The sequence below is a fragment of the Grampus griseus genome, assembly GCF_964374135.1.
Source record: "Grampus griseus genome assembly, chromosome: 8".
In the NCBI taxonomy this organism is placed as follows: domain Eukaryota; kingdom Metazoa; phylum Chordata; class Mammalia; order Artiodactyla; family Delphinidae; genus Grampus; species Grampus griseus.
In genome coordinates, this window is record NC_139002.1 from 73,191,311 (window position 1) to 73,218,757 (window position 27,447).

At 40.0% G+C, this 27,447-nt stretch overlaps 2 protein-coding genes across 2 annotated transcripts in view; one reads left to right on the top strand and one right to left on the bottom strand.

The window, feature by feature from the left end:
- LOC309826121 (L-lactate dehydrogenase C chain-like) overlaps positions 1 to 6,881 on the top strand; it is a gene marked incomplete at both ends in the record, with an annotated part of 50,522 nt that extends 43,641 nt beyond the window's left edge. Inside the window, 4 exon segments of the mRNA XM_082660100.1 lie at positions 3,804 to 3,911; positions 3,914 to 3,943; positions 4,730 to 4,832; positions 6,743 to 6,881. Of these exon segments, the coding sequence (XP_082516226.1) occupies positions 3,804 to 3,911; positions 3,914 to 3,943; positions 4,730 to 4,832; positions 6,743 to 6,881 (380 nt within the window).
- Positions 6,882 to 8,367: 1,486 nt separating this feature from the next.
- Positions 8,368 to 27,447, bottom strand: part of TSG101 (tumor susceptibility 101) — a 58,182-nt gene continuing 39,102 nt past the window's right edge. Inside the window, exons 8-10 of the mRNA XM_082659230.1 lie at positions 11,520 to 11,722; positions 9,995 to 10,234; positions 8,368 to 8,710 (exon numbers count right to left, since the gene is read on the bottom strand). Coding sequence (XP_082515356.1) covers positions 8,621 to 8,710; positions 9,995 to 10,234; positions 11,520 to 11,722 — 533 coding nt within the window. The 3' untranslated portion in view covers positions 8,368 to 8,620. The remainder of the gene's footprint in view (positions 8,711 to 9,994; positions 10,235 to 11,519; positions 11,723 to 27,447) is intronic.

The window sequence follows — 27,447 nt, forward strand, 5'->3', positions numbered from 1 at the left end:
TATATTCAATATCTTATAATAACCTATGATGGAACACAATTTGAAAAAATACATATATACAACTGAATTACTTTCTGTACACCTGAAACTAACACAATATTGTAAATCAACTATACTTCAATTTAAAAAAAAACTAAAATAGGATAATGACCCCAAAATACAGATAGTACTAAAAAAAAAAAAGTGTGTCTCTTCTAGAGAGCAATATAGTTAGACCTCATTTTATGCAGTGTGAAAATCTCTGCCTTTTGAATGGACTGTTTATTCACATTAACTGTTACTGTGATATGTTTGGATTTATGCCTGTCATTTTGCTGTTCGTCTTGTGTCTTCTTTTGTTCCTTGGTTTCTCCTTTACTGACTTTTTTTGCATTTTCTCAAGTACCATTTTAATTATTTAATTAATTTTAAATTATGTTTTTTGAGGGTTTTTTTTTTTTAGTGGTTGCTCTTGGGGTTACAATATCAGCTTAAGGTACCTGGATGTACTTCACATTTTTGCACACTTAATTCCAATAAAATATAGAAACTTTGCTCCATTGTAGCATCAATCCCTCACCCACTTTTGTGCTATTATTGTTGTATATGTCTATATGTATTAAAAATTCAACAGTACAGTGTTATAATTGTTGCTTTATATAATCTTAAGTCTTTTGTAGAAGCTAAGACAAAAATATATGAACTTTTTAATATTAACTTTCTTATTTTTCATTTTTGGTATTCATTTCTTTGTCGAGATTTGAGTTACTGTCTGCTGTCACTTCCTTGCTCTACTCTAGTATCTTTCCCTTCCTCTTCTGGTTGTTATTGTCAAATACCTTCTATCTGTATATCTTGTAGGCCCAACAATAAATTTTATATAGTTTTATGCAGTTGTGTTTTAAATAAGAGGTAGGTGTATGTGTGTGTATGTATGTATACACACACACACAAACATTTTTATAAATAAATTATATTTCACTATTACCAGTGCTCCTTTCTTCATGTTGGTATGAATTGCTGCCTGGTATCACTTCCTTTCAGCCTGAAGAAACTTCTTCAGTGTCTGTTGTAAGGCAGGTCGGCTGCTAGCAGTGAATTCTCTCAATCTTTATTTATTTGGGAATGTCTTTATTCTGCCTTCATTTTTGAAATATAGATTTGCTACATATAGTATTCTTGGTTGAGTTTCTCTTCCAGCACTTTGAATGTCATTCAACTGTCTTCTGGCCTCCATTGCTTCAGATTAGAAGTTAGCTGTTAACTTATTTTCTTTCTCTGGTATGCAGTGAGTCTGTTTTCTCGTATTTCCAATATTTTCTCTGTGGCTTTTGACAGTTCAACTATGGTGTGTCTAAGTAAGAATCCCTTTCAGTATATCCTACCTGGAGTTCCTTAAACTTCTTGAATGTGCAGATTAATGTTTTTCATATTTGGGAAGTTTCACCCATTATTTCTTTGCATGTGTTTGCTCCTTTCTCTCCTCTCCTTCTGGTACTACTGTAACGCATGTTGGTATGTTTAATGGTCTCCCACAAGTCTCTGTTATTTCTTGTTTTCTTTCTGATCTTTAGTTTCTATAGTTTACAAATTACCAGACATTTTCTATTAGACCTACCATCTCCAAATAAGGCCTTTTTTCTATACTTAAGACCTTTACCTTTTCCTGTCCTATTGCATTGGCTAGGAGGATCTCCAGTAAGATGTTAAATAGAAACAGTGATAGTGGGTATATCCTTGTCTTGTTCCTGACTGTAATGAAAATACTTCTAATTTTTCTTCATTATTTGTGGTTTGTTTTGGATTTTTGATAGATATCTTTTTAGGTTAAGTTTCCTTTTCTTCTTAGATTGTTGAGTTTTACTTTTATTAAACCCTAATGGATTTGGAACTTCATCAGGTTTTTGTACAATTCAAATGATCTTTTTCTTTAAATCTCACATGGTGTAATATATTAATATATTTTCTGATATTGAACCATCTTTGCATTTCTGGGGTAAAACTTCCTTGGTCAGGAAGTATTTTTCAAAAACCCCACTTAAGTATATTTGCTAATATTTTATTTAGTACTTGTGTATCTGTGTAAATAAATAATATGAGTTTACTATTTTTTATCTGGTCTTTGCTCAGTTTCGGTATCAAGGTTTTACTATATCCCCACCAAAAAATTTTTTCTGTTCTCTAATAAAATAGGTTGCATAAGAACAAACTGTTCCTTGAAATTTTGATATAACTTGTTTGTAAAACAGTTGAAAGGGTGAGGGGCTAGATTTTTGTTAAAAGTTCATTAATGTAATTTGTTTATTCAGATTTTCCATTTCTTCTTAAGTCATTTTAGGAATTTTTCTAGCTGTCCATTTCATCCAAGTTTTATACTGGCATGTGTTTCATATTTTATGACTTTTTAAACCTTTACTGTATTTGTGCTTACCTCTCCTGTTTCCTAATATTATTTGTTGGGGACATTGTGCCCTCGTTTTGCTAGATGTCCTTCTAACTTATTAGTCCTCCTCTCCCCAAGAATTATTTTCTATTTTATTGATACTGATGTTTTTAATCTTACTACTTTCTGCTTATTTTTTAAAACTTCCTTTTACTTTATGGTTAGTAACTTTAATCCTTGATCTTTCTTGTTTTTTAAAAAAATGCATTTAAGAATATAAACTTAACAGTAAGTACCACTTTTTCTTTTGTTTTGTGGCACTTTTATTGTCATTCAGGTATAAATATTTTGTAATTCCTAGTTTTATTTTCTCTTTAACTCAGCAGGAGTATGCTTTTAGCTTTGAAACATTTTAAAATTTGTTATATGGTGGTTGATTCTAACATAGCTGAATTGAGATCAGAGAAATGCAGGTTAACATCCACTCTTTGAAATGTTAAGGCTTCCTTTGTGACCTAGTTAATTCAGTTTTTGTAAATGTTCCTTTATGTATTTGGGGGGTGGGAAATGGACTTAATTGGATGATCTTTCTATATCCATTCACACTTATTGATTTGGTTTAGTTTTACTAAATAACAAATTTTTAATTATTACTGACCTGTCAGTTTCTGATAAAGGTAGTTACTCAAATCCACCTAGTGTTTCCCGATTTTTTTCCAATATATTTTGAGGCCACTTCAATGAGTTGCATCTAAGTTCATGATTATTATGTATTGTTGGATTGTTTCATATATTATGTAGTATCTCTGTGTATCCTTAGTAATGCTTTTTTATTTTTGAAATTCTCTTTTGTTTGCCATTATTGTATCTGCACTAACTTTCTGGCTAATAGTTACCACTTTTTAAATTCAATGAGAAAAAAATTCTGATAAAATAATGTTTGAAATAGTTCACATACCCAAAACATCAGACTATGCCAAATTTTTTTCCCTTGCCTAGTGGGACTAAGGCCTGATTATGTTTTGCCTGACAGTTATATTCCATGTATACTTGTTTCTCTGTTTCCCTCTTAACTAAGCTTTTTGCTCTAAATGGATTATTCTCTGAGAAAATTTATTTCAAAGACTTGATAAGGGATATTGATTTGTGTTTCTTAAATTTTTTTTAATGGCATGAATGAATGTGTGTGTTTCTGCACAAATGTCTATACAAAGTAGCAACAAAAGGTTTTCATAATTTATTTCTATTGGGTAGATATTGTTGAAACTGTGGTATAACTGGAGTTGGATAGAGAACTGTTTTTGTTCCCCCCAGCGAAACATCAGACTTAGTTTTTAATTTAGATAAATGTAAAAAAGTTTATCATTTAAAGTGAGAACTTTTTCTGTCTTGAATTTTTTCTTCTCAGTGGGTATCTTAACTTTGTAGCATGGAAGTTAAGAGCATTTCCCCAAAACTGTGGTTATTGGGAGTGGCTGTAATCTGGCCACTGCCCCTTTCCATTTCTTGACTGGGCAGAGGCTTGGTGTCCACTCTGAAAGCTGTCATGGTTTGTCCTTTTAGAGCACAGAGACTCAAGTGGTAAGCCTAAAAGTACCACTGAGCTGTGCACACTCTCTGAAATATATTTAGACTGTATTGATCATATATTTAATCATAAAGTAAAATACCTCCTGGGTGAAAGGACTTTTATTCTACTTTAGGTCCTTTTAGTAGTGTTTTAATTTTTAGCACATTATTTTTATAATAAAATAACTTACCAGAAATACAAGTTTGAAAAAAATGAGAATGTTACTACAATCCTACATATATGTACGATTAAGATTATAAGGCTTTCTTAACACAGCACTAAGTAACAAGATGTAGTTTACATTTAACTTGGGATACTCTAGTTCAGAAAGGTCAGTATTGTTAATTCAAGTAACATGAATTCTTCCTATTAACTGGAGAAAATTAAAGGGAAGAGGAGGAGGGGTGCTAATATGATAGCAGTCCTTTTTATCTTACTTTCTTCTGGCTAAGAACCCTTGAAATCGATCTAATACAAACCCCTGGCTGTGGAAAAGGACTTGAAGTGATAAAAGTTAAAACTTAATAATTTATAGTTGAAAATTTCAAAACTGTCACTTTCTTGTTTGGAGAATCTCTGCCAAGACGATAGAATTGTGGGCTCCATCCCTTAAGATTTTGATTTAGCTGATTTGGGGTAGGGCTTAGACATCTGAATTTTTGATAGTTTTGTTGAGTGTTCCTAGTTGTAAACCACTCAGGGCAATTGTAACAGTTTTGCTAAGGTTAAAAAAAAACAACCACCATCTGTTATATAATACTATGTAATGAATGGATTTGGGGGTATCTTTTTCTTAGTTCCTGTGTGGAGTGGAGTGAACATTGCTGTGGTCTCTCCAAAGGTTCTGAACTCAGATAAAGGAACTGATAAAGACCTGAGCAGAAGGAAAATGTCTGCAAAGTAGTGGTTGCCAGGTAGTATGGTTTTTTTGGTTTATTTTTTTTGTTATTTTTCTGTACGCGGGCCTCTCACTGTTGTAGCCTCTCCCGCTGCGGAGCACAGGCTCCGGACACACAGGCTCAGGGGCCATGGCTCACGGGCCCAGCCGCTCTGCGGCATGTGGGATCTTCCCAGACCGGGGCACGAACCCGTGTCCCCTGCATCGGCAGGCGGACTCTCAACCACTGCGCCACCAGGGAAGCCCCCCAGGTAGTATGTTTTGTATTTTCAGTACCTTGGAAGTTAGCTGTAAGCCTGAATTGTGCCAGAGGGATGAGACTTGGGTTCTTTAAGTATATGTTGTTGTATCTGCCGGACTTTTCTTTCCTTAGCACTTCTACTTTTATTTTGGTGTGATCATATTCACATTATAAACTCTTAAGCAGTTAGGGACTAGACTAAGTCTGTCTCACTCACTGCTGAGCCTAACCCAGTATCTACCATATAGTAGGCACTCGTTAACTGACAATATGTTTTTTCTAATTGTTGCTATATATTCTTTACAGTTGATAGTAAAATTGATTTCACATTAACTTTTGGATCTCCGTACTTACCGTCATAACTGTTTTCCTACCTTACATAACCAACTCCTGTAAGAAATTCCTAGGAGAAATTATTGATGGAAACATTTCAGATTTGTGGCATTGTCAGGCTGCCGCAATATGGATGTTCAAAGACAAGTATTTCTTCTAAAATTAACTTATGTTCATGATTTCTTCCAACTCCACAGTGGCTGTGAGGTGATTAAAAAGAAATGGGGTGTTGCCCTACCTGTGTTGATTTAACAGAAAGTATTCTGAAGAATCTTAGGAGTGCATCCAGTTCCCACCATGAGTAAGGTAGGATATTTATGTTTGAAAAAATATTTAATATCAACATAAGATAGAGGTAAAAGAGCATTGAAGAAAATGTTTGAAGTTGATCTTATGGAAGCACCTCTCTTCCTAAAATCTGTTCTTTGCTGCTGCTGCTGAAGAGACAGAGACAAAGGGATGGTGGTAGAGGAGGAAGAGGCCTACCTTTGTAGACCTTTGTCCTGGCCTAGTGTGGTATTTCTTATACATTCTATTAGATAAAAGTCTTATTGCATCTTTATTATTTAACTGAGTGAACTAGCTATACAAATATCTAGTAACATTGGGAACCACTGTGGTAGGTCTTGCCACATTTTGAGTTGTTCTCTAGCAGTTTCAATGAGGTCCAGTGAAGAGACCTAAGAAAGAAGCACTGATCTCAAAAGTATTAGCAGTTGGTCTCCTGGGGAGGGGGAAGTTGGGGCCTGGGTAAGATCCCTCTGCTAGTTTGAATGGGAGAAGGTAAAGTAAAATGGAATTAAATCACTGGGAATAAAGTAATAGGAATTTTGAAGTGGGTTCCCTGATAGGAAGTGGTTTGGGGGCAAGGAGATAGGAAAAGGAGGGTTGGTCCCAGCAAACATGGCAAGAGGTTGGGGCCTATGTGGGAAGATGGCAGATGAATTTGAACAATAAATATGTCTAGTCATCTGTTTTAAATTGTTCTTTACTTGTATCTTTTTTTTTTCTTTGTGGCTCGTGGGCTCTAGAGTGCAGGCTCAGTAGTTGTGGCGCACGGGCCTAGCCGCTCCGCCGCATGTGGGATCCTCCCGGACCAGAGCTCGAACCCATGTCCCCTGCATTGGCAGGCAGACTCCCAACCACTGCACTACCAGAGAAGTCCCCTTTCCTTGTATCTTTTTCTGCCACAGTTCATACTACAAATCTGTTAAATACTCAGTTCACCCAGCAACTGTTGTTTCTCATATTGCAGACCTTTGTTAGAAGAAAGGAGAAAGGAATAATTTTTAAGTCTTTACTTTCAGGGCCACTATTGAACAAATGAATATACCTTAGTGTTCCGTGTATCCTGGGCGAGAATGTTATTACAGACCTCATAAAGGTAAAGCTGACCTCTGCAGAAGAGGCCTGTCTGAAAAGGGTGCAGAAACTCTCTGGGAAATTCAGAAGGAGTGCAAGTTTTAAAGTTGCTTAAAACTACCATTCTGAAGTTATCGAAAGAGAGAGAGTGGTTAGTTACAGGATTAAATACGTCATACTTTTGAATACACTCAAATTCCTAAAAGTCGGAAAAAAGAAGGAGGGAAGAGTGACTCCACTATTTAGCCCCTCAGCTCTTTTATTTAGCATCCAAATGTTGGATGATACTTATTTTTTGTAATTCCTAAGTCACTGCATCAAATAAGGTATTTTGGTACCTCTGATGTACCAGTACTTGCCTTGTATATTATATATGTAGTTGCCATTTGGTCCAAAAGAATGTATGATGTGTGTTTATTGTGTTTAGAAACCGTGATTCTTTTCATCAAGCGTATGCTAATTATTTCGTTCTGGCTGGCTAATACAACTAAGTTCATTTTGTATGCTATAAAAAAGCTGTAACTTCCTTTACCATGTAAAAATAAATGTATACACAAAAATAACTCATTTAAACGTTAGCTTCAGGGCTTCCCTGGTGGCGCAGTGGTTGAGAGTCCGCCTGCCGATGCAGGGGACACGGGTTCGTGCCCCGGTCCGGGAGGATCCCACATGCCGCAGAGCGGCTGGGCTTGTGGGCCATGGCCGCTGAGCCTGCGCGTCTGGAGCCTGTGCTCCGCAACGGGAGAGGCCACAACAGCTAGAGGCCTGCGTACCGCAAAAAAAAAAAAAATGTTAGTTTCAAACCTAACACTAGATTAAACCTTGCTAGTTTCTATTCTGATAATTTTTACAAGTAGATTTTCATTTTTTAAGAAAAGATCTAAACTATATAAACTCTTCAGTGATGAGTGAGACCAAATGTCTTTCTTCTCTTGGGAGAAGTATAGAGTAGCTGTCTGGCTGCCTGAATACCTTAAAACATCTTAAATTAGAATGTTCATTTCTTTATAACCTCATGAACCTTCTAGCTCTCTCATTTTGACAGAGAAAATTCTGTTCTGCTAGATAAGCTTTTTAGGACATGTAGATCATTGGATGGGTGGCCACAATCTTGACTACAGAATCACTCACCAGAAAGACTGACTTTAGATGACAATAAATGCAGAGAGGCAGTGTACACTGTACCTTCCTCCTTAATTGTGGCCAGACCATCTTGCCTAGTTAACATAAATTCTCAGGTGTGTAGCTTGGTACTGGCCACTCTACTCCTTTCTTGATGAAAACAGTTAGTTACGGTTCTGTCAGTCAGGCCTGGAAAGGAAACAAATCTAGGCAGGACTAGGCAGGAACTGGTAGGAGGGTACCAGCCAGGACCTTTCACAAAAAAAAGTCACTCAAATCCCTCAATTTCAAATATTTGAAAATTTAGATTTCTGTGTGGTATTATATCCCATATTGAATAGAATTCACTTTATATGCTAGAGGATAAATAATGCTAAATTTCAACTCACGACGGATGATATACTTTGCTAAATTAGAAGCCGAGCTTCTTATTTAGGTTTCATATATTTTTCCTAAAGATGTTCAGTAAAAGAGAAAAATTATGCAACAAATTTTATTTAGCATAGTCAGTCCCAACATTCAGCACAAAAAGAGTTTACAGAGGATAGAAAGTGCATTAATAAAAGCCAGTCTTTACCAAAAGAAAACAGAAAATATATTATTGATTCAAAATATTTTACACTTGAATGATAAACTGCAATAACTTATTCTGGGCACCTACTGATATAAGAGAAAGGAAGAGAAGAAAAGAATGCTTTAGAAGAGCTCAATCTCCAGCTGGTATCAGAGGAGTCAGTAGAGGTCACTGAGACCTGCAGTCTTTCTTGCTTTCTGCATTAGTGCCCTCAGCTGGAACTGTTTACGGGACAGAAGACGTACATGCTGTGAAGGGGGAAAAAGTTTCAACAGTTTAGACTGGCTCTGATCCAGGCCCAGGCATGAACTATCAGACAGTTTGTAACCTAGGTGGGAGCTAAGAACCTAAACTCATATCAGCTTTCCTTTGGAGCCAATACTTTAGTACATGTGGCTTTTTAAACTCACTGGATTGATGCTGGCAGGTTGTGTTAAGGAAAGTAGTCTTCTGAGACCTATACAAAGGCCTTCTTCACAGGGAAAGCACCACATTGCAGGATCTGGCTCAGGAGTTCAAGCTGCACTTGAGACAACCAAGATGGCAGGGAAACATGTACTGTGATCCTAACAAAAGTTACAAAAAACTTTTGTACAAACTGTGACTGTTCCCACTTGGCTAAAAAAGGGGAAGGGCAAGGATGAGTATAGCACAAGGCCAGCTTTTGTCCAGTGCCTAGCAAACAGTGTACCTCTCTTGCCTCTCCATGTGTATCCTTCCCTAGGCTATGCCACCCAAGCAGGGGACAGTGTACAGAAAGGAAGTCCTCTCTAGGGTCTCAGCTATTCATGTGCTTGCACCAGGTCCAAGAGTGGTTTGGCCACATGCTCATAGTAAGACAGGCAAGATCAGCAAGCAACCTGACCAGCCTCGCATGTGCACTGAAGCATCAGCAGCAGCTGTACTGAATATCCAGAGGATAGCTGCTATTATTCCTAAAGCCATGCTCTTCATGACCCAACAGAGAAGTAGCCAAACTTGGCTTACAGATCTTCATGTCTGTACAATAGCATTAAGCCTGGAATATAACCTTTATTCAGAAGGGCTCTATTACCAGCAGGGCAAACCCAATACTTCCCAAGGCTGTTTGATTTGGGAAAACAGGTATAAAACTATGCAAGTCTAAAAAAATTAACAGAGGAAAAAAACAAAAACAATAAGGGTGGGGCAGTCAATGATCTCAGTTTAGATGATGTGACCTGAAAGAATCAATGGAAATCTGACTGTACCTCATGATCCACCCAGGCACAGTAGTAAGAGAGAAGGATTACATTCAGCTTGATGCTATCTCATGGGGGGGGGGGGAACTGCAGCCACTAGCCCACTTTTCTTCCCCTACTCAGATGATCCTCAGCCCCCTCTGTAGGTGGGAAGACACTGCTCACAGCCATTTATCTCACTTGCTCTCTTTTGGAAAGACAAAGAATTTTAACCCACCTCCTACAGAGAAACCCTCTTGATCTGTGGTTTTCAAGGTCAGTGTCTCTAAAACACGTTCCGAAACCCTGGAAAGCAGAGCAAGGAAGACATACCTTCAGGAAGACGTCCAGGTCTATTACTCCCCGCCTCAAGGCTTCTCCCAGGTAAAAGATAGTGTCTTCAATAGCATTTTCCTCTGCATACAGATTTAGGATCTGTTTGTATAGTGGGGCTGTGGGAATGATAACTTCATCAATATCATTGTTTTCAGATTGATTTTCCATTTTCTCCAGAGCAGAACTGAGTTCTTCATCCTTCTTTCTCAAAAGTTCTATGTTTTTATCAACCTCAGCCTGAAAACAGAATAGTCCAAGCATGATGATTTTATACTAATTGTAATTATCTGCTTGTCAGACATCTACAATTCAACTTCACAGAAACAGACTTGCTAATAAAACAATGCTTAAACAACTCATGGATGAGATTCATGTATCACATTAGTCAAAGTTAGAGGAAAAGGTGTGCTCTAACATGCTGAGTGAAAACAGGAGATGCTGAGCTGAGCACTTTTGGTGGCAGTGATAAGCTTGTCACTTACCAGTGACAAATGATACTGCAAACTAAGCCATCAGACAAGACACTTTCCAGCAGGAGGTTCCTTACGTGAAAATCATAAAGGAGGTCCTTCTTTCAAAACAAGTGGCCATCTGCCTCAGAGGAATAACTTTCCCCAGTCTGTACAGATGATTCAACACATAGAACTCCAAACAGTTGAACTTTATTCACAAGATACAGCAGGTGGTAGTTGCAGGCTCTGAACTGTACTGGTGTCACTTTGCTGAACTTTTGAAAATAGCTGGCTATTGAGCAGCTCACTTTACACACTAGAACCATTTTATTAGAGTAATGTGTACATACAAATCACTTTCTCCAAAGCCCTCAAACACTTAATAACTCTTTACCCTTTCATCAAAAATGCACACTTGCTGGAACAAATTCTCCATCACAGGAATGAAAGTGAAGAGTGAAGCTGGCACTCAAATTATGCTAGTGCCTCTAATCACTAAACAAAAGAAGTCACAGGGCTGACTTGACTCATAAGGGCACAGCAGTCTGATAAAAATGTGAGAAAGCTTAAGAGCTAAAGGTTGCATACACTATGGGTTATTAAGTTAGAAGGGCTCACCTAGAAGGGGTCACCAAAGATACTTTAAATATAGTTCAAACAACATTTGGAAACAAAAAAGAACTGACCCTTAAGTTTGTACCCAGGGTCTGCAGATCTTTATCACGACTTAGAGCTCTCTCAAATTCTTATTTCCTAGTAACTGTCTGGTAACATCAAGCGCTCAAACAGTCCTCCTTTGGGTCAAAACATTATCCCCCGGGGTGAAGGTGCAAGCAAAACTCCTCTGAATACATCCACTCCCCAATCAAAGACTACATTTCAACCACAGGCTGCATTTTTTTTTTTAACAAAGCTGTAGAGGAGCTATGTGAAAATGCTTAAAGGTGTGTATAATTTTCGGAACTCTTTAACTATACCCACAATGTTCAGGGTAACCACAGTATATACAGAACACTTTGCCATGGCTATGATTCAATCTAACTAGTACAACTATTCAATGAGTTACTTACTACTTCTTGATCTAAACGGGTAACCATCTCTTCCAGTTTCTGGTGACCTTTTTTCAGGTCTTCCTCTGTTCGTTTCAAGGCATTGAGCTCTGCCTGGGCACGATCCATTTCCTCCTTCATCCGCCATCTCAGTTTGTCACTGACTGCTGAGATGAGAGAGGCTCGGATAGTGTCCTCGCTGATTGTGCCATCCCTACTGGGACCTGCAGGAGAAAAAGGCAGAAACACTTGCTTATTTCCCAATCTCTTTCTATTCCTTTCACAAGAGCCATCACAAAACAGGACAAAATATGAGTCAACACTTTCAAAGTGCGAGGAAAGAAAAATTTTATGTCACAACTTCATAAAACATAACATTTAAAATCTGAGTTGATTCAGAAATACTTTCCCTGCAAGAGATTACTATTAATCCATATTTACCCACTTTCTTGCCTTAACGGCCCAAACAATTAGCTATTTTCTCAATGAGGCAGAGGCTCTATCCCTACAGATTACAGTTATTCCTAAGTCTCCAACAAATGGGACAACAAATTTATACCAAGGTAATAAAACATTTGATTCAGGTCCAGTCTATTCTCAGGCTTTACTGCTAAGCTGAAGGAGGAAGGAACCCACTCTAGAGGCCAGTAAGACTGAAAATGGGCAGAGTTTCCTTAAACTAATATACAGGTTAACGTGGCTTCCCTTCTGTAAGACTTTTACTCCTTTACCCTTTACGAAAAGAATAGGAGAGAGCAGATGTGCAAAGGAGAATGCCATCCAAAATTCAACAGCTGATAAAATTCTGCTTATTCTCAGATTCTTTACTCTTCTCTCCCAAATGTACCTTCCTATTCAGTGTCTTATATAAAACTTACTCCTCAGATATTTCCTTCAAAAGGTCCTCCCTTTTAACTAAGTATGGATACCCTTTATGACTGTCAATGTTCTTTAGTTAGGGTCCTAAATCAGCAAATGATAAATGGTATTTTCAATTATGTTTGATGATGGAATACACGTGGGGAATTATACTTACCTTTATTGCTTACAATGAATAAAGAATGATTACAGATTAACAGAAAGTATCACTTCCACTTTGAGCTGAAAACTGTTATCACCTTGACGCTGAGTTCTGCTTACTAGGGGGGAAAAAAACCCTTCAAGTCAGTTTGTAAAAATGTACCCAGAGTCTCACCACTCATGTTCCCATCCATTATAGGCTCCTTCCTGGTACCATGCAAAGTTGACTGTTTCTTCAAGGAAACTGCACTGTCCAAACCACACCGCAACCAGCGCCACCTGTGCTCTTCAGCGTCCCATCTGATCACAACTCTCGCTATTCCATTCACTGGTTGGTCTGGTCACTCTACTTTTTGTGGGTTTTGATTCGTAAAGTTGTTTTCTCCCAGAAGCTGGTCCATACCCAGGATACCCTGAGTGCTTTTCTGGGCTTTTGTAAATGACACTGGGAGACCTTGGAGTTCTCAGGTGTTACAGGTTTCAAAAAAAGAGTCTAAATCTAGAGTTGTGTTTTTTTCCCCTCTTTTTCTTGTTTCCACCACAGAAGAACTACGTTTTTTTTGACTTGGGTTCTACTAAAATGAGTAAAGACAGTGTCTCCCATGGCCAGGTTTTCCTGAGGAGTGTCATTTGTCCATCTGCCCTAAGGACACTGCTTGTACATGGTGAAAGGAAAAGCCCAATATCAGACTCTCCCGCTTAGAGTCTCCCTCTTTCCTGTTAGAAACCTCCTGCTGAGGAGCCCAAACAGTATCCATCCTCCAGTGTTTACAAGGAGGCAATTAATACTTCTGACTGATTGTTAAAATACAAATTCATATATTATATGCTTTTCAGAGTTCACTTCTGATTTTACAAAAAATATGTCAGCGTATTATTTCGTATTTCTGAGAAGCAAAACTATTAACTTTCAGACAATGTGTGCTCTGGAATTCAGAGTTGTAAAGCCAGAGGGCAACCTGAGGTCTTGTTTTTCACATACCTGGCCTCTCAACACCTGACTTTTCCAAAGTGTTCTCATCAATTTACCAGCTACTGCATCACCTCTGGGCTCATTCCACTCACATTTTCCTGTCATCTTCCTCTCTGACCACCTCTTTATTCACAACCTCCTGTATAGACACCGGGATGACTCTAGCAACCTCCCCAAATTCATCAATTCTTATCTCCACTCATTCCTTTTCGTACCTTTGACCTCCCTTTCTTCCACTCCTGGTCCCAGTATCTCCCCTCAGTCCCAACTCCTTGCCCATCTCTCTTAGTCCTGTATACAGGCTGCCTGCCATGGCAGCCTCTCTCTCATTCTATCAGATCACCAGGACTTCTAATTCCAAAGGCCTCACCTGCCATAACCTAACCCAAATCCTCAATCCTTTGGATTCTTTCAGAAAGCCTTAAGCCCTCCTTTTACCATTTTCCCACAAAGGCAAAAAAAATCCTCAGAACATCTTCAAGGATTGAAAGGACCAGATGGGAGTCTTCCACTCTCTTCTCCCATTCTGCTTTGGAACAAGAATCCTAACCCTTCACTCCTCACCATTCAAAAGTACTCGCCTCCCTTTCTCAGCAAGACAACTTGCTTTTCCTCTCAGTATGATTTAAAGACTTCGCTGTTTTAGGCAAAACAGCTGTTTTATTTTCTGATATAAATCGCACCAATGTTTCCTTAGGTCAGTCTCCCAAGGCAATAGAAATAAAAATGAAAATAAACAAATGGGACCTAATCAAACTTACAAGCTTTTGCACAGCAAAGGAAACCATAAGCAAACTGAAAAGACAACCTACAGAATGGGAGAAAATATTTGCAAAAGATGTGACCAACAAGGGCTTGAAATTTCTAAAATATACAAACAACTCATATAACTCAACAACAAAAAAACAAACAACCCAATCAAAAATTGGGCAGAAGACCTAAATAGACATGTCTCCAAAGAAGACATACAGGTGGCCAATAGGCACATGAAAAGATGCTCAACATCGCTAATTATTAGAGAAATGCAAACCAAAACTACAATGAGGTATCACCTCACACCAGTAAGAATAACCATCATTAGAAAGTCTACAAATAACAAATGCTAGAGGGTGTGGAGGAAAGGGAACCCTCCCACACTGTTGGTGGGAATGTAAGTTGGTGCAGCCACTGTGGAAAACTATGGAGGTTCCTCAGAAAACTAAAAATAGAACTACCATATGATCCAGCAATCCTACTCCTGGGCATATATCCAGACAAAACTATAATTGAAAAACATAACATGCACCCCTATGTTCACAGCAGCACTATTTACAATAGCCAAGACATGGAAACAACCTAAATGTCCATCAACACATGAATGGATAAAGAAGATGTGGTACAATATATACAACGGAATACTACTTAACCATAAAAAAAAACGAAATAATGCCATTTACAGCAAGATGGATGCAACTAGAGATTATTTATTATACTAAGTGAACTAAGTCAGAGAAAGACAAATACCATATGATATCACTTATATGTGGAATCTAAAATATGACACAAATGAACCTATCTATGAAACAGAAACAGAGTCAGGGACATATAGAATAGACTGGTGGTTGCCAAGGGGGAGGGGAGTGGGAGAGGACAGGAGTGGGAGTTTGGAATTAGCAGATGCAAACTGGTATATATATAGAATGGATAAACAAGGTCCTACTGTATAGCACAGGGAATTATATTCAATATCCTGTAATAAACCGTAATGGAAAAGAATATGAAAAAGAATGTATATATAACTGAGTCACTTTCCTAATTAACATCATCAACTATACTTCAATTAAAAAAAAAAGACAAAAAAAATGACTTAGCTGTTTATTTGTAGAGAATTTATGCCAAACCAAAATCTCTAGTTTCTTATATCGCACTATTAAGTCCTAAGTGAGAGCAAAAAGGGGTAATTTCTACAAGTTTAGAATTTTGTGCCCAAAGGATGATTTACAAAATAATGACTAGTGGAGATGGTATCTCATTAAGTCCCCATTTTATGATAAAGATGCATTAACAATAGGAATTTAAAAACTTGTTTCTAAAAGAACTTTCCTATTATATCCTATATGAAATGGTTCCTGTGAGATACAACAAACCTTCTCCCAGAGATTGGGGAACCCAAATTATATGAATATGGTTAGGTATTCAAATGTCTGGTCAGTCATATGCAGCAGTTAGTGTCCCATTTATCTGTGTAGAAGTTATCTGAACTAATACAAGCTTAAGGGTCTTTTTATAACTAGTCTGTATTTTTCACACACAACCATATCAACAAACTTTGTTAAAATTACTACATTAAAATGAATCAAGGGACTTACCTGGTGGCGCAGCGGTTAAGATTCCAAGCTCCCAATGCAGGGGGCCCGGGTTCAATCCCTGGTCAGGGAACTAGATCCCACATGCATGCTGCAACTAAGTGTTCGCATGCCACAACTAAGGAGCCAGTGAGCCACAACTAAGGAGCCTACTGGCCACAAGTGAGAAGCACATGTGCCACAACTAAGACCCAGCAAACCAAATAAATAAAATAAATATTATAAATAAAATGAATCAAGTTATAATGATGTTGAATTTTCAAAAACCAATTTTAAAAAACACACTTAAATCCTGGAATTTACATTCTGTTTCTCTTATAAAATACGTTAAGGCAAATGCTACAATACAGGGCCAAATAAGTCCTTCCAAATAAGTCTCCAGCTAAAGCCATTAACATTCAAAATGGGAATCAAGCTGAGGCAGCAATCACCTGGCTTTCTATAAAGGTCACAGTTCACCCGAGGAGGCTAGAAATGCCAAGGTTAGACTTAGTCCTCTCCTCTATCACACGTAGACCTTTTTATACAGTATATTTGAACACTTTAAATCCATCTACTTTCTAAAAAGAAAAAAAAAACTAATTAAGATCTGCAATGTGAATGCCAAGAGAAAAACCCAGATTAAAGTTCAAAATTGAATGAACCATGACACTTTAAGAGATTGTTTATATAAATAAGTAAGAAAAACGTTTGGTAGAAGGTTCTTATTCTTGATTGCTCTTGAAACAAAAAAATCTTTTTTTTCCTCAAACGTCTTAAGAGAAATTTTAATATTCTTTATACCTGCTATAACAAGCCTTGGATTAATGAGTTTGTGGCAAACTGCCATACCTCAAGTTCCCACACATTGTTGACCTTTACTCATGCAGAGTCGGATTTCAGAAGTGCCCTTCTACAATTCCAGATTAGCAGCAATTGAAAAGGTAACATAGATTTTGAGAAACAATCCTGAACAAAAACTTCATTTAAATGTCAGATAGGATCCAATCACTAAACTTAATCCTTAGGAAATAAGACGATTTTTCTACTATTAGGAAACCAATACTCTACTCAGTGGATCTGATAATTCAATGAATAATTTAGGCCAGTATCTTCAAAGTACACTGGTATATACACTACCTGATTTTAAACCATCTTTAAACACTTAAAGATAATCAGTTTTATTTATCTCCTAACAGTACTTACTGATGATCATTACTTCCTACAACTCAAAAAGGAGCTCATTTATATTAGAGAAAGAATCCATGGTAACCTCAAAGAAAAATACAAAATAACTATAAACAGTAACTTTTCTGATCTTACCTCTAACCAGCAAAGTGAATCGCTTGCCCCCGCCCCCAGCATTTTTCCTTCCTGAAGTTACTTGCTCAAGACCCACATAATGATCTTTGGTCGGGCATTTGTGCTACAGAGCAAACTATGGAGCCTAAGCAATCTGAAACAGAAGACTATTGACCCATCTACTGAGAAACTGGGTCAAGCCCATGTGGATCACTGGATCAAGCCCGTATTATTTCCTTTTAGAATAAAAACAGAAAAACAGGTCAATCTCTGAAATAGGAGAAACATTTCAAACAACTATATGAGCAGAGTCATTCTGATTCGTGCTATTAAACACAAATCAGGCAAATTCATTAAGCTGCTTACAAAAGGCTTTTATTTATAGTCTATGAATATATAAGCTTCTAATACTACTGGCCAGGCTCTGGGTGGGCTATGGAACTTTCTTCCAAAGAAATCAGGGGACCTCAATTTATCTTTTAAACACTATTAGAGCAGTACTCTTTATTTAAACTCTAGAAAGTTTCTATTACCACAATCAATGAGAAAAAGAAAAACAGGTTTACACTTCTTGAAAATACACACACAGCACAAAGAAAGATTTAGATTAATTTACATAACAATTCAAGTTTCAAAAGTGGAGGTTAAGTATAGACCTTTTTTTTTTTTTTTTTGCGGTATGCGGGCCTCTCACTGGGGCACGAACCCGTGTCCCCTGCATTGGCAGGCGGACTCTCAACCACTGCGCCACCAGGGAAGCCCTAGACCTTATTAAAATAGATGCCAAAGTAGTAACTACTTCAAAAAATAAATGGCGCTACAAAATCATTCAACTATCATAATCATGAAAGATGCTACAAGCAGGCTTAAGCACAAAGGGCAATTAATCTGAAGGACAGATTCCATCCTTTAAAACAAAATGGGTCAGAATCAAAGTCATACCTTAAAATTATTTTGTGAACAAGAACAATTTAAGAATCTACCATGTTAAAGAACAAAACTGGAGGTATCATGCTCCCTGATTTCAAACTACACTACAAAGCTTTTCAGTAATCAAAACAGTATGGTACTGGCATAAAAACAGACACATAGATCAACTGGACAGAACAGAGGGTCCAGAAATAAACCCACACTTATATGGTCAATTAATCTATGATAAAGGAGGGAAGAATACAGAACGGGGAAAAGACAGCCTCTTCAATAAATGGTTTTGGGAAAACTGGACTTTCTCACACTATATACAAAAATAAACTCAGAATGGGTTAAGATTAAATGTAAGACCTGAAACCGTTAAGACTCCTAGAAGAAAACATAAGCTGTACTAGGGATGTAATGTACAACATGATTAATACAATTAACACTGCTCTATTTTATTTATTTTTGTTTATTTATTTATGGCTGCCTTGGGTTTTCACTGCTGCGCACGGGCTTAGTTGCAGTGAGCAGGGGCTACTCTTCGTTGCAGTGCGCGGGCTTCTCATTACAGTGGCTTCTCTTGTTGCGGAGCAAGGCCTCTAGGAGCACAGGCTTCAGTAGTTGTGGCACGCAGCTTCAGTAGTTGTGCTTCGCGGGCTCTAGAGCTCAGGCTCTAGAGCACAGGCTCAGTAGTTGTGGCGCACGGGTTTAGCTGTTCCGCGGCATGTGGGATCTTCCTGGACCAGGGATTGAACCCATGTCCCCTGCACTGGCAGGTGGATTCTTAACCACTGCACCACCAGGGAAGTCCTGCTATATGTTATATAGGAAAGTTGTTAAGAGTAAATCCTAAAGAGTTCTCATCACAAAGAAAAAAATATATTTTCTTGTATCTATAGGAGATGACAGATGTTCACTAAACTTACTGTGGTAATCATTTCATGATGTATGTAAGTCAAATCATTATGCTGTACACCTTAAACTTATAAAGTGCTGTAAGTCAATTATATCTCAATACAACCGTAAGAAAAAAAAGTTAAAAAAAAAAAGAAAACATGGGGAGTACTCTGACATTGGTCTTAATATTTTTTTGGATATGTCTCTTCAGGCAAGGGAAACAAAAGCAAAAAAAAACCCCCAAAAAACAAACAAACAAAAAAACCAAATGGGAGACTACATCAAACTAAAAAAGCTTTTGACCAGCAAAGGAAACTATCAACAAAAAGAAAACGCAGCCTACTGAATGGGAGAAGATGGCTGCAAAAAGTATCCGATAAGGGGTTAATATCCAAAATATACAAAGAACTCATACAAGTCAACATCAAAAAACAAACGGCCTGGGCTTCCTTGGTGGCGCAGTGGTTGGGAGTCCGCCTGCCGATGCAGGGGACACGGGTTCGTGCCCCGGTCTGGGAGGATCCCACGTGCTGCGGAGCGGCTGGGCCCGTGAGCCATGGCCACTGGGCCTGCGCGTCCGGAGCCTGTGCTTCGCAACGGGAGAGGCCACAACAGTGAGAGGCCCGCGTACCACAAAAAAACAAAACAAAAACAAAAAACGGCCTGATTAAAAAATGGGCAGAGAACCTGAATAGTTTTCCAAAGAAGGCATACAGATGGCCAACAGGCACATGCAAAGATGCTCAACATCACTAATCATCAGGGAAATGCAATCAAGACCACAATGAGGTATCACCTCACACCTGTCAGAATGGCTGTTATCAAAAAGAAAACAAATAATAAGTGCTGGTGAGGATGTGGAGAAAAGGAAACCCGTGCTAGTAGTAATGCAAATTGGTGCAGCCACTATGGAAAACAGTATGGAGGGGTTCCTCAAAAAATTAAAAATAAAACTACCGTATGACCCAGCAATTCCACTTCTGGGTATTTTTCTGAAGAAAACAAACACAGTCATTCAAAAAGATGTATGCACCCCTGTGTATTGCAGCATTATTACAATAGCCAAGATATGGAAGGAAGCAACCTAAGTGTCCATCCATAGATGAATGATTACCCTCCTCAGCGTATGTGACCACATCCTCTGTCCCCACACTGGTCCGAGCCACCATCTCAGACCCAGATTCTTGCAGTGGCCTCCTCGGGGTGGGGAGCTCTGCTGCCACCCTTCCCTCCCGGGGTCTGGCACAGAGGCATCTGTTATAATAGCAATCAGATCAGATCACTCCTCTGCTCAAAGCCTGCCCGTGGCTCCGCAGCTCACGTAGAGGAAAAGCCACAGGCCTCCTCCCCCTGACCCACAAGGGCTTACTTGAGCCAGTCCTGTTTCCCCTCCGACCCCATCTCTCTGTGCACGCCTCGCTCACACCACTAGTCTCTTTGCAGTTCCTTGAACCATAAACATACTCCCACCTCAAAGTATAAGGCACAGAAGCCTTTTTCCAGTCTTGGAGATCTCCAGGTCACCATCCAAGCGAGCAGAGCGCGGATGGGGCTGAAACAGCAAACCAGTGTGTTTGGGGCTCAAGGAGTGACAGGAGGCCAGTGGTGTGAGCAAGGTGGATATAGAGGAGGTGAGATCAGAATGCAGTCCTCACCCTCCAGGTCTTCCTGTGCCCCTCTTTCGTCTGAATGTTCCTAGGTAGCATTTATCTCCATCTGGTGCATTGTATACTATGCTGTAAGTTTGTTTTCTGTCTTCCCCCATTGAAATGTAAACTCCATGAAGGCAGGAAGTTACTTTGTGTTGTTCTTACTCCTGGCATGTAGCAAGCACTTAGTAAATATATGTTGAATGACTAAATGAATAAACAAATAACTGAAGAAAAAAATAGATGAATGGATAAAGAAAGTGTGGTATGGGCTTCCCTGGTGGCACAGTGGTTAAGAATCTGCCTGCCAATGCAGGGTACACGGGTTTGAGCCCTGGCCCAGGAAGATCCCACATGTGGCGGAACAACTAAGCCCGTGCACCACAACTACTGAGCCTGCACTCTAAAGCCCATGAGCCACAACTACTGAGCCCATGTGCCACAACTACTGAAGCCCACGTGCCTAGAGCCCATGCTCCGCAACAAGAGAAGCCACCGCAATGAGAAGCCCGCGCACTGCAATGAAGAGTAGACCCTGCTCGCCACAGCTAGAGAAAGCCCGTGCACAGCAACAAAGACCCAATGCAGCCAAAAATTAATTAATTAAAAAAAGAAAAAGAAAATATGGTATGTATTTGTGTGTATACATGTGTGTGATGTACTGATGGTACATCCTCCGATGAACTTCATAAAAGAGCCAATCTGTCCACTGACTTTCTTCACACGTATATTCATAACATGTAGAGGTTTCGTTGAGTGGGACCACACTTTTCTGGGTACCATACTGGACCACACTCTAGTAACATTCTTGAACATTTACTTGATAAATCTTTTTTTTAAGATTTATTTATTATTTATTTATTTATTTTTGGCTGTGCCGGGTGTTAGTTGTGGCATGCGGGATCTTTGCTGCAGCGCATGGGCTTCTCTCTAGTTGTGGCATGCAGTTTTTCTCTTTAGTTGTGGTGCGCAGGCTCAAGGGCACGTGAGCTCTGTAGATGTGGTGCGCAGGTTCCAGAGAGTGTGGACTCTGTAGTTTGCAGCACGTGGGCTCTAGTTGAGGCGCACAAGCTCAGTAGTTGCGGCATGCGGGCTTAGTTGCCCTGCAGCATGTGGGATCTTAGTTCCCTGACCAGGGATTGATCCCGCATCCCCTGCATTGCAAGGCAGATTCTTTATCACTGAACTGCCAGGGAAGTCCCGATAAATCTTAAATCTTTCTTAATTTGGATTAAAATATCAAACAACTTCATCACTCCCAGATCACTGCCACCTGGGTGCACCACCAGCACATCAGGGTCTGACAGAGAGTGCTATGCATGAATCAAGGTGGAGTGACTGGTCCCTCATGCCACTCTTCCCTATCCAATAGAGTTTGGAATTCTCCATGGGAATGCCCAGCTGGGGACCAAAGCTTTTCTTGAATGCCCGTTTTTCAGCCCTGAAAACATACAGATGACCAATATCCATACCTGCTTCTGCTGTGTTCTGGCATGTGCTATTAAGAGAACAAACAAGTATTAATGTTGCCTCCTAAATTTATTCCTTGTAACTTGGTGCCGGTCAAGTAGTTTTAAACCTTTAAAATCAGAGTTCAAGTTCTCTTATAGTTTTGGCAATGCCAACTTGGTAAAAGTTATATGCCAGTCCTAACAAAAATGTTTTACTCTTAAGAAGCATAATTGAATCTGAAGAAACAGAAACTTAAAGTTTTAAGTTTTTTAGATATCAAGAAAAGTTTACCTTCCTTCTGATGCTGTTGTTGATATATAATGCCTGCAATGGGCAGAAAATCTAAGGAAAACTGTCCAAATTCCACAGCTTTTCCCATTGATCTTCCAGTAGAAAATGTTTTTGCTAGTAACTTGCAAAGATGATATACAAAAAATACACCTGGGACTCCCCTGGTGGCACAGTGGTTAAGAATCCGCCTGCCAATGCAGGGGACATGGGTTCTATCCCTGGTCCGGGAAGATCCCATATGCCACAGAACAACTAAGCCCGTGCACCACAACTACTGACCCTGCGCTCTAGAGCCTGAGTGCCACAACTACTTGAGCCCACATACCGCAACTACTGAAGCCCACGTGCTCTAGGGCCTGCGTGCCGCAACTACTGAGCCCGCGTGCTGCAACTACTGAAGCCTGTGCGCTCAGAGCCCATGCTCCGCAACAAGAGAAGCCACCACAATGAGAAGCCTGAGCACTGCAACCAAGAGTAGCCTCCGCTCGCTGCAACTAGATAAAGCCCATGTGAAGCAACAAAGACCCAACGCAGCCAAAAAACAAAACAAAAAGAACACCTGGTCTTACAGTAACTTCAACGAAGAATTTAAGTTATAGATCACAACTTTTCCCTCATTAAATAATACAACTGAATTAAAATGTCACTGCAATTGCCCAGACCTGATGGAAAAGCACCACCAACAGGTTTTTCACTATTCAACAGCTGCCTTCACTGCTTAGTCAATGCCCTCAGTGAGCACCAATCTCATGAAGGTGGTTTTAAAAGTCAGGTTAGGCAGGAAGCTGTCTGCCAGGTGACAAAAAAGCTATAAAAAGAGATGACAAAACAAATTCTCTGATTTTCTTATAAAGGTTGTTGTTCAAAATCTACATGTAATGGAGTCAGAAAGAGCTGTTTTAAAGTCCCAAGATCTGCATCAATCCTCAGTCTTCTGCAATGTTTCAGAAGAGACTGCTATTAAGAATGTAATCTCTATTACTTCTTTTTTTTTTTCCTCCAACCTCACTGCATAGCATGTGAAATCTTGGGATCTTAGTGCCCCGACCAGAGATTGAACCCTCGCCCCCTGCAGTGGAAGCGCGGAGTCTTAACCACTGGACCGCCAGGGAAGTTGCCTCTATTACTTAACTTTAAGTGGTTCTTTTACTTCAATATTGTTGGAGATGGTTAAAAATCAACGCTTGCACAGGCATCCACATCAATAATAAGACATGAGTTAATTAATGATGCCATGAAACTGGTGTTTGTTTTACATCATAAAATCAAAATCTTTAAAGTGAAACTATCAAGTTCCACAAAGGATAAATAACCACTTTCATTCTTTCTCATGGCCTTAGTAGCACAGAGAATAATAGCACAAATCCTGATGGCCACTGACAGACTGAGAAAATGTTGACTATCTGTGAACTCTAATATTCAGATGATACTTTTATGTTTCTGCTTTCCTTTATGACAATTTTGAAGTTCAACAGTTTTGCACAATGTACTACTAAAATATGATGAAAAAAATCACGTAGGTAAGCAACAAAGGGTAGAAAAGCAACATACATTAAAAGGATATCCTAGATTATCATAAAATGATAATTTGTTTTTAGCCTTTCTAAGAAAGTACTCTTAAAAGTACTTTAAAGAGCTTCCCTGGTGGCGCAGTGGTTGAGAGTCCGCCTGCCGATGTGGGGGACGCGGGTTCGTGCCCCGGTCCGGGAGGATCCCACATGCCGTGTAGCGGCTGGGCCCGTGAGCCATGGCCGCTGGGCCTGTGCGTCCGGACCCTGTGCTCCGCAACGGGAGAGGCCACAACAGTGAGAGGCCCGTGTACCAAAAAAAAAAAAAAAAAAAATTAATTGCTTTGATTCTTGTTCTAAAAACAAACATTAGATTTGATTTAAAATGTACCCTTTTCCGAGAGGCATCCGGGAAGATGGCGGAAGAGTAGGACGCGGAGATCACCTTCCTCCCCACAGATACACCAGAAATACATCTATACGTGGAACAACTCCTACAGAAAACCTACTGAACGCTGTTAGAAGACCTCAGACCTCCCAAAAGGCAAGAAACCCCCAAAGTACCTGGGTAGGGCAAAAGAAAAAAGAATAAACAGAGACAAAAGGATAGGGACAGGACCTGCACCAGTGGGAGGGAGCTGTGAAGGAGGAAAAGTTTCCACACACTAGGAAGCCCCTTCGCGGGCGGAGACTGCGGGTGGCGGAAGGTGAAAGCTTCGGAGCCGCGGAGGAGAGCGCAGACTCAGGGGTGCAGGGGACAAAGCATAGACATTCCCGCACGCACAGAGGATCGGTGCCGGCCAGCACTCACCAGCCCGAGAGGCTTGTCTGCTCCCCCACCGGGGCGGGCGGGGCTGGGAGCTGAGGCTCGGGCTTCGGTCAGAGTGCAGGGAGAGGACTGGGGTTGGCCGCGTGAACACAGCCTGCAGGGGGTTAGTGCGCCATGGCTGGCCAGGACGGAGTCCAGGGAAAAGTCTGGACCTGCCGAAAAGGCAAGAGACGTTTTCTTCCTTCTTTGTCTCCTGGTGCGTGAGGAGAAGGGATTAAGAGCGCTGCTTAAAGGAGCTCCAGAGACTGGTGCGAGCCAAGGCTAAAAGCACGGACCCCAGAGACAGGCATGAGACGCTAAGGCTGCTGCTGCCGCCACCAGGAAGCCTGTGTGCGAGCACAGGTCACTATCCACAGCCCCTTCCGGGGAGCCTGTGCAGCCCGCCACTGCCAAGGGTCCCGCGATCCAGGGGCAACTCCCCTGGGAGAACGCACGGGGCGCCTCAGGCTGCAGCAATGTCATGCCGGCCTCTGCTGCCGCAGGCTCGCCCCGCACTCCGTGCCCCTCCTTCCCCCCAGCCTGAGTGAGCCAGAGCGCCCAAGTCAGCTGCTCCTTTAACCCCATCCTGTGTGGGCGAAGAACAGATGCCCTCCAGCGACCTACACACAGAGGCGGGGCCAAATGCAAAGCTGAGCCCCTGGGAGCTGTGAGAACAAAGAATAGAAAGGGAAATCACTCCCAGCAGCCTCAGAAGCAGCGGATTAAAGCTCTACAATCAATTTGATGTACCTGCATCTGTGAAATACATGAATAGACAACGAATCATCCCAAATTAAGGAGGTGGACTTTGGGAGCAACATTGATGATTTTTTCCCCTTTTCCTTTTTCTGTGAGTGTGTATGTGTATGCTTCTCTGTGAGATTTTGTCTGTATAGCTTTGCTTCCACCATTTGTCCGAGGGTTCTATCCGTCCGTTTTTTTAAAATTTTTTTCTTAATAATTACTTTTTATTTTAATAACTTTATTTTATTTTACTTTATCATCGTTCTTTCCTTCCTTCCCACCTTTAGACAACGAGTCATCACAAATTGAAAAGATGGACTTTGAGAGCAAGATTTATGATTTTTCCCCCTTTTCCTCTTTTTGTGACTGTGTATGTGTATGCTTCTGTGTGAGATTTTGTCTGTATACCTTTGCTTCCACCATTTGTCCTAGGGCTCTATCCGTCCCTTTTTATTTTTTCTCTTAATAATTTTTTATTTTAATAACTTTATTATATTTTATCTTACTTTCTTTTATTTTACTTTATCTTCTTTCTTTTTTTCCTCCCTCCTTTCTTTCTTTCTTTCTCTCTCTCTTTCTTTCTTTCTTGTTTTCTTTCTTTCTTTCTACTTCTACTAATTCTTTCTTTCTACGTTGTTTCCCTTTTATTCTGAGCCATGTGGATGAAGGTCTCTTGGTGCTGCAGCCAGGAGTCAGTGCTGTGCCTCTGAGGTGGGAGAGCCAACTTCAGGACACTGGTCCACAAGAGACCTCCCAGCTCCACGTAATATCAAATGGCGAAAATCTCCCAGAGATCTCCATCTCAACACCAACACCCAGCTTCACTCAACAGCTAGCAAACTACAGTGCTGGACACCCTATGCCAAACAACTAGCAAGACAGGAACACAACCCCACCCATTAGCAGAGAGGCTGCCTAAAATCATAATAAGTCCACAGACACCCCAAAATACACCACCAGACGTGGACCGGCCCATCAGAAAGACAAGATCCAGCCTCATCCACCAGAACACAGGCACTAGTCCCCTCCACCAGGAAGCGTACACAACCCACTGAAACAACTTTAGCCACTGGGGACAGACACTAAAAACAACAGGAACTACGAACGTGCAGCGTGCAAAAGGAGACCCCAAACACAGTAAGATAAGCAAAATGAGAAGATAGAAACACACACAGCAGATGAAAGAGCAAGATCAAAACCCACCAGACCTAACAAATGAAGAGGAAATAGGCAGTCTACCTGAAAAAGAATTCAGAATAATGATAGTAAAGATGATCCAAAATCTTGGAAATAGAATAGACAAAATGCAAGAAACACTTAACAAGGACCTAGAAGAACTAAAGATGAAACAAGCAACGATGAAAAGCACAATAAATGAAATTAAAAATACTCTAGAAGGAATCAATAGCAGAATAACTGAGGCAGAAGAACGGATAAGTGACCTGGAAGATAAAATAGTGGAAATAACTACTGCAGAGCAGAATAAAGAAAAAAGAATGAAAAGAACTGAGGACAGTCTCAGAGACCTCTGGGACAACATTAAACACACCAACATTCGAATTATAGGGGTTCCAGAAGAAGAAGAGAAAAAGAAAGGGACTGAGAAAATATTTGAAGAGATTATAGTTGAAAACTTCCCTAATATGGGAAAGGAAATAGTTAATCAAGTCCAGGAAGCACAGAGAGTCCCATACAGGATAAATCCAAGGAGAAACACGCCAAGACACATATTAATCAAACTGTCAAAAATTAAATACAAAGAAAACATATTAAAAGCAGCAAGGGAAAAACAACAAATAACACACAAGGGAATCCCCATAAGGTTAACAGCTGATCTCTCAGCAGAAACTCTGCAAGCCAGAAGGGAGTGGCAGGACATATTTAAAGTGATGGAGGAGAAAAACCTACAACCAAGATTAGTCTACCCAGCAAGGATCTCATTCGGATTTGATGGAGAAATTAAAACCTTTACAGACGAGCAAAAGCTGAGAGAGTTCAGCGCCACCAAACCAGCTTTACAACAAATGCGAAAGGATCTTCTCTAGGAAGAAACACAAGAGAAGGAA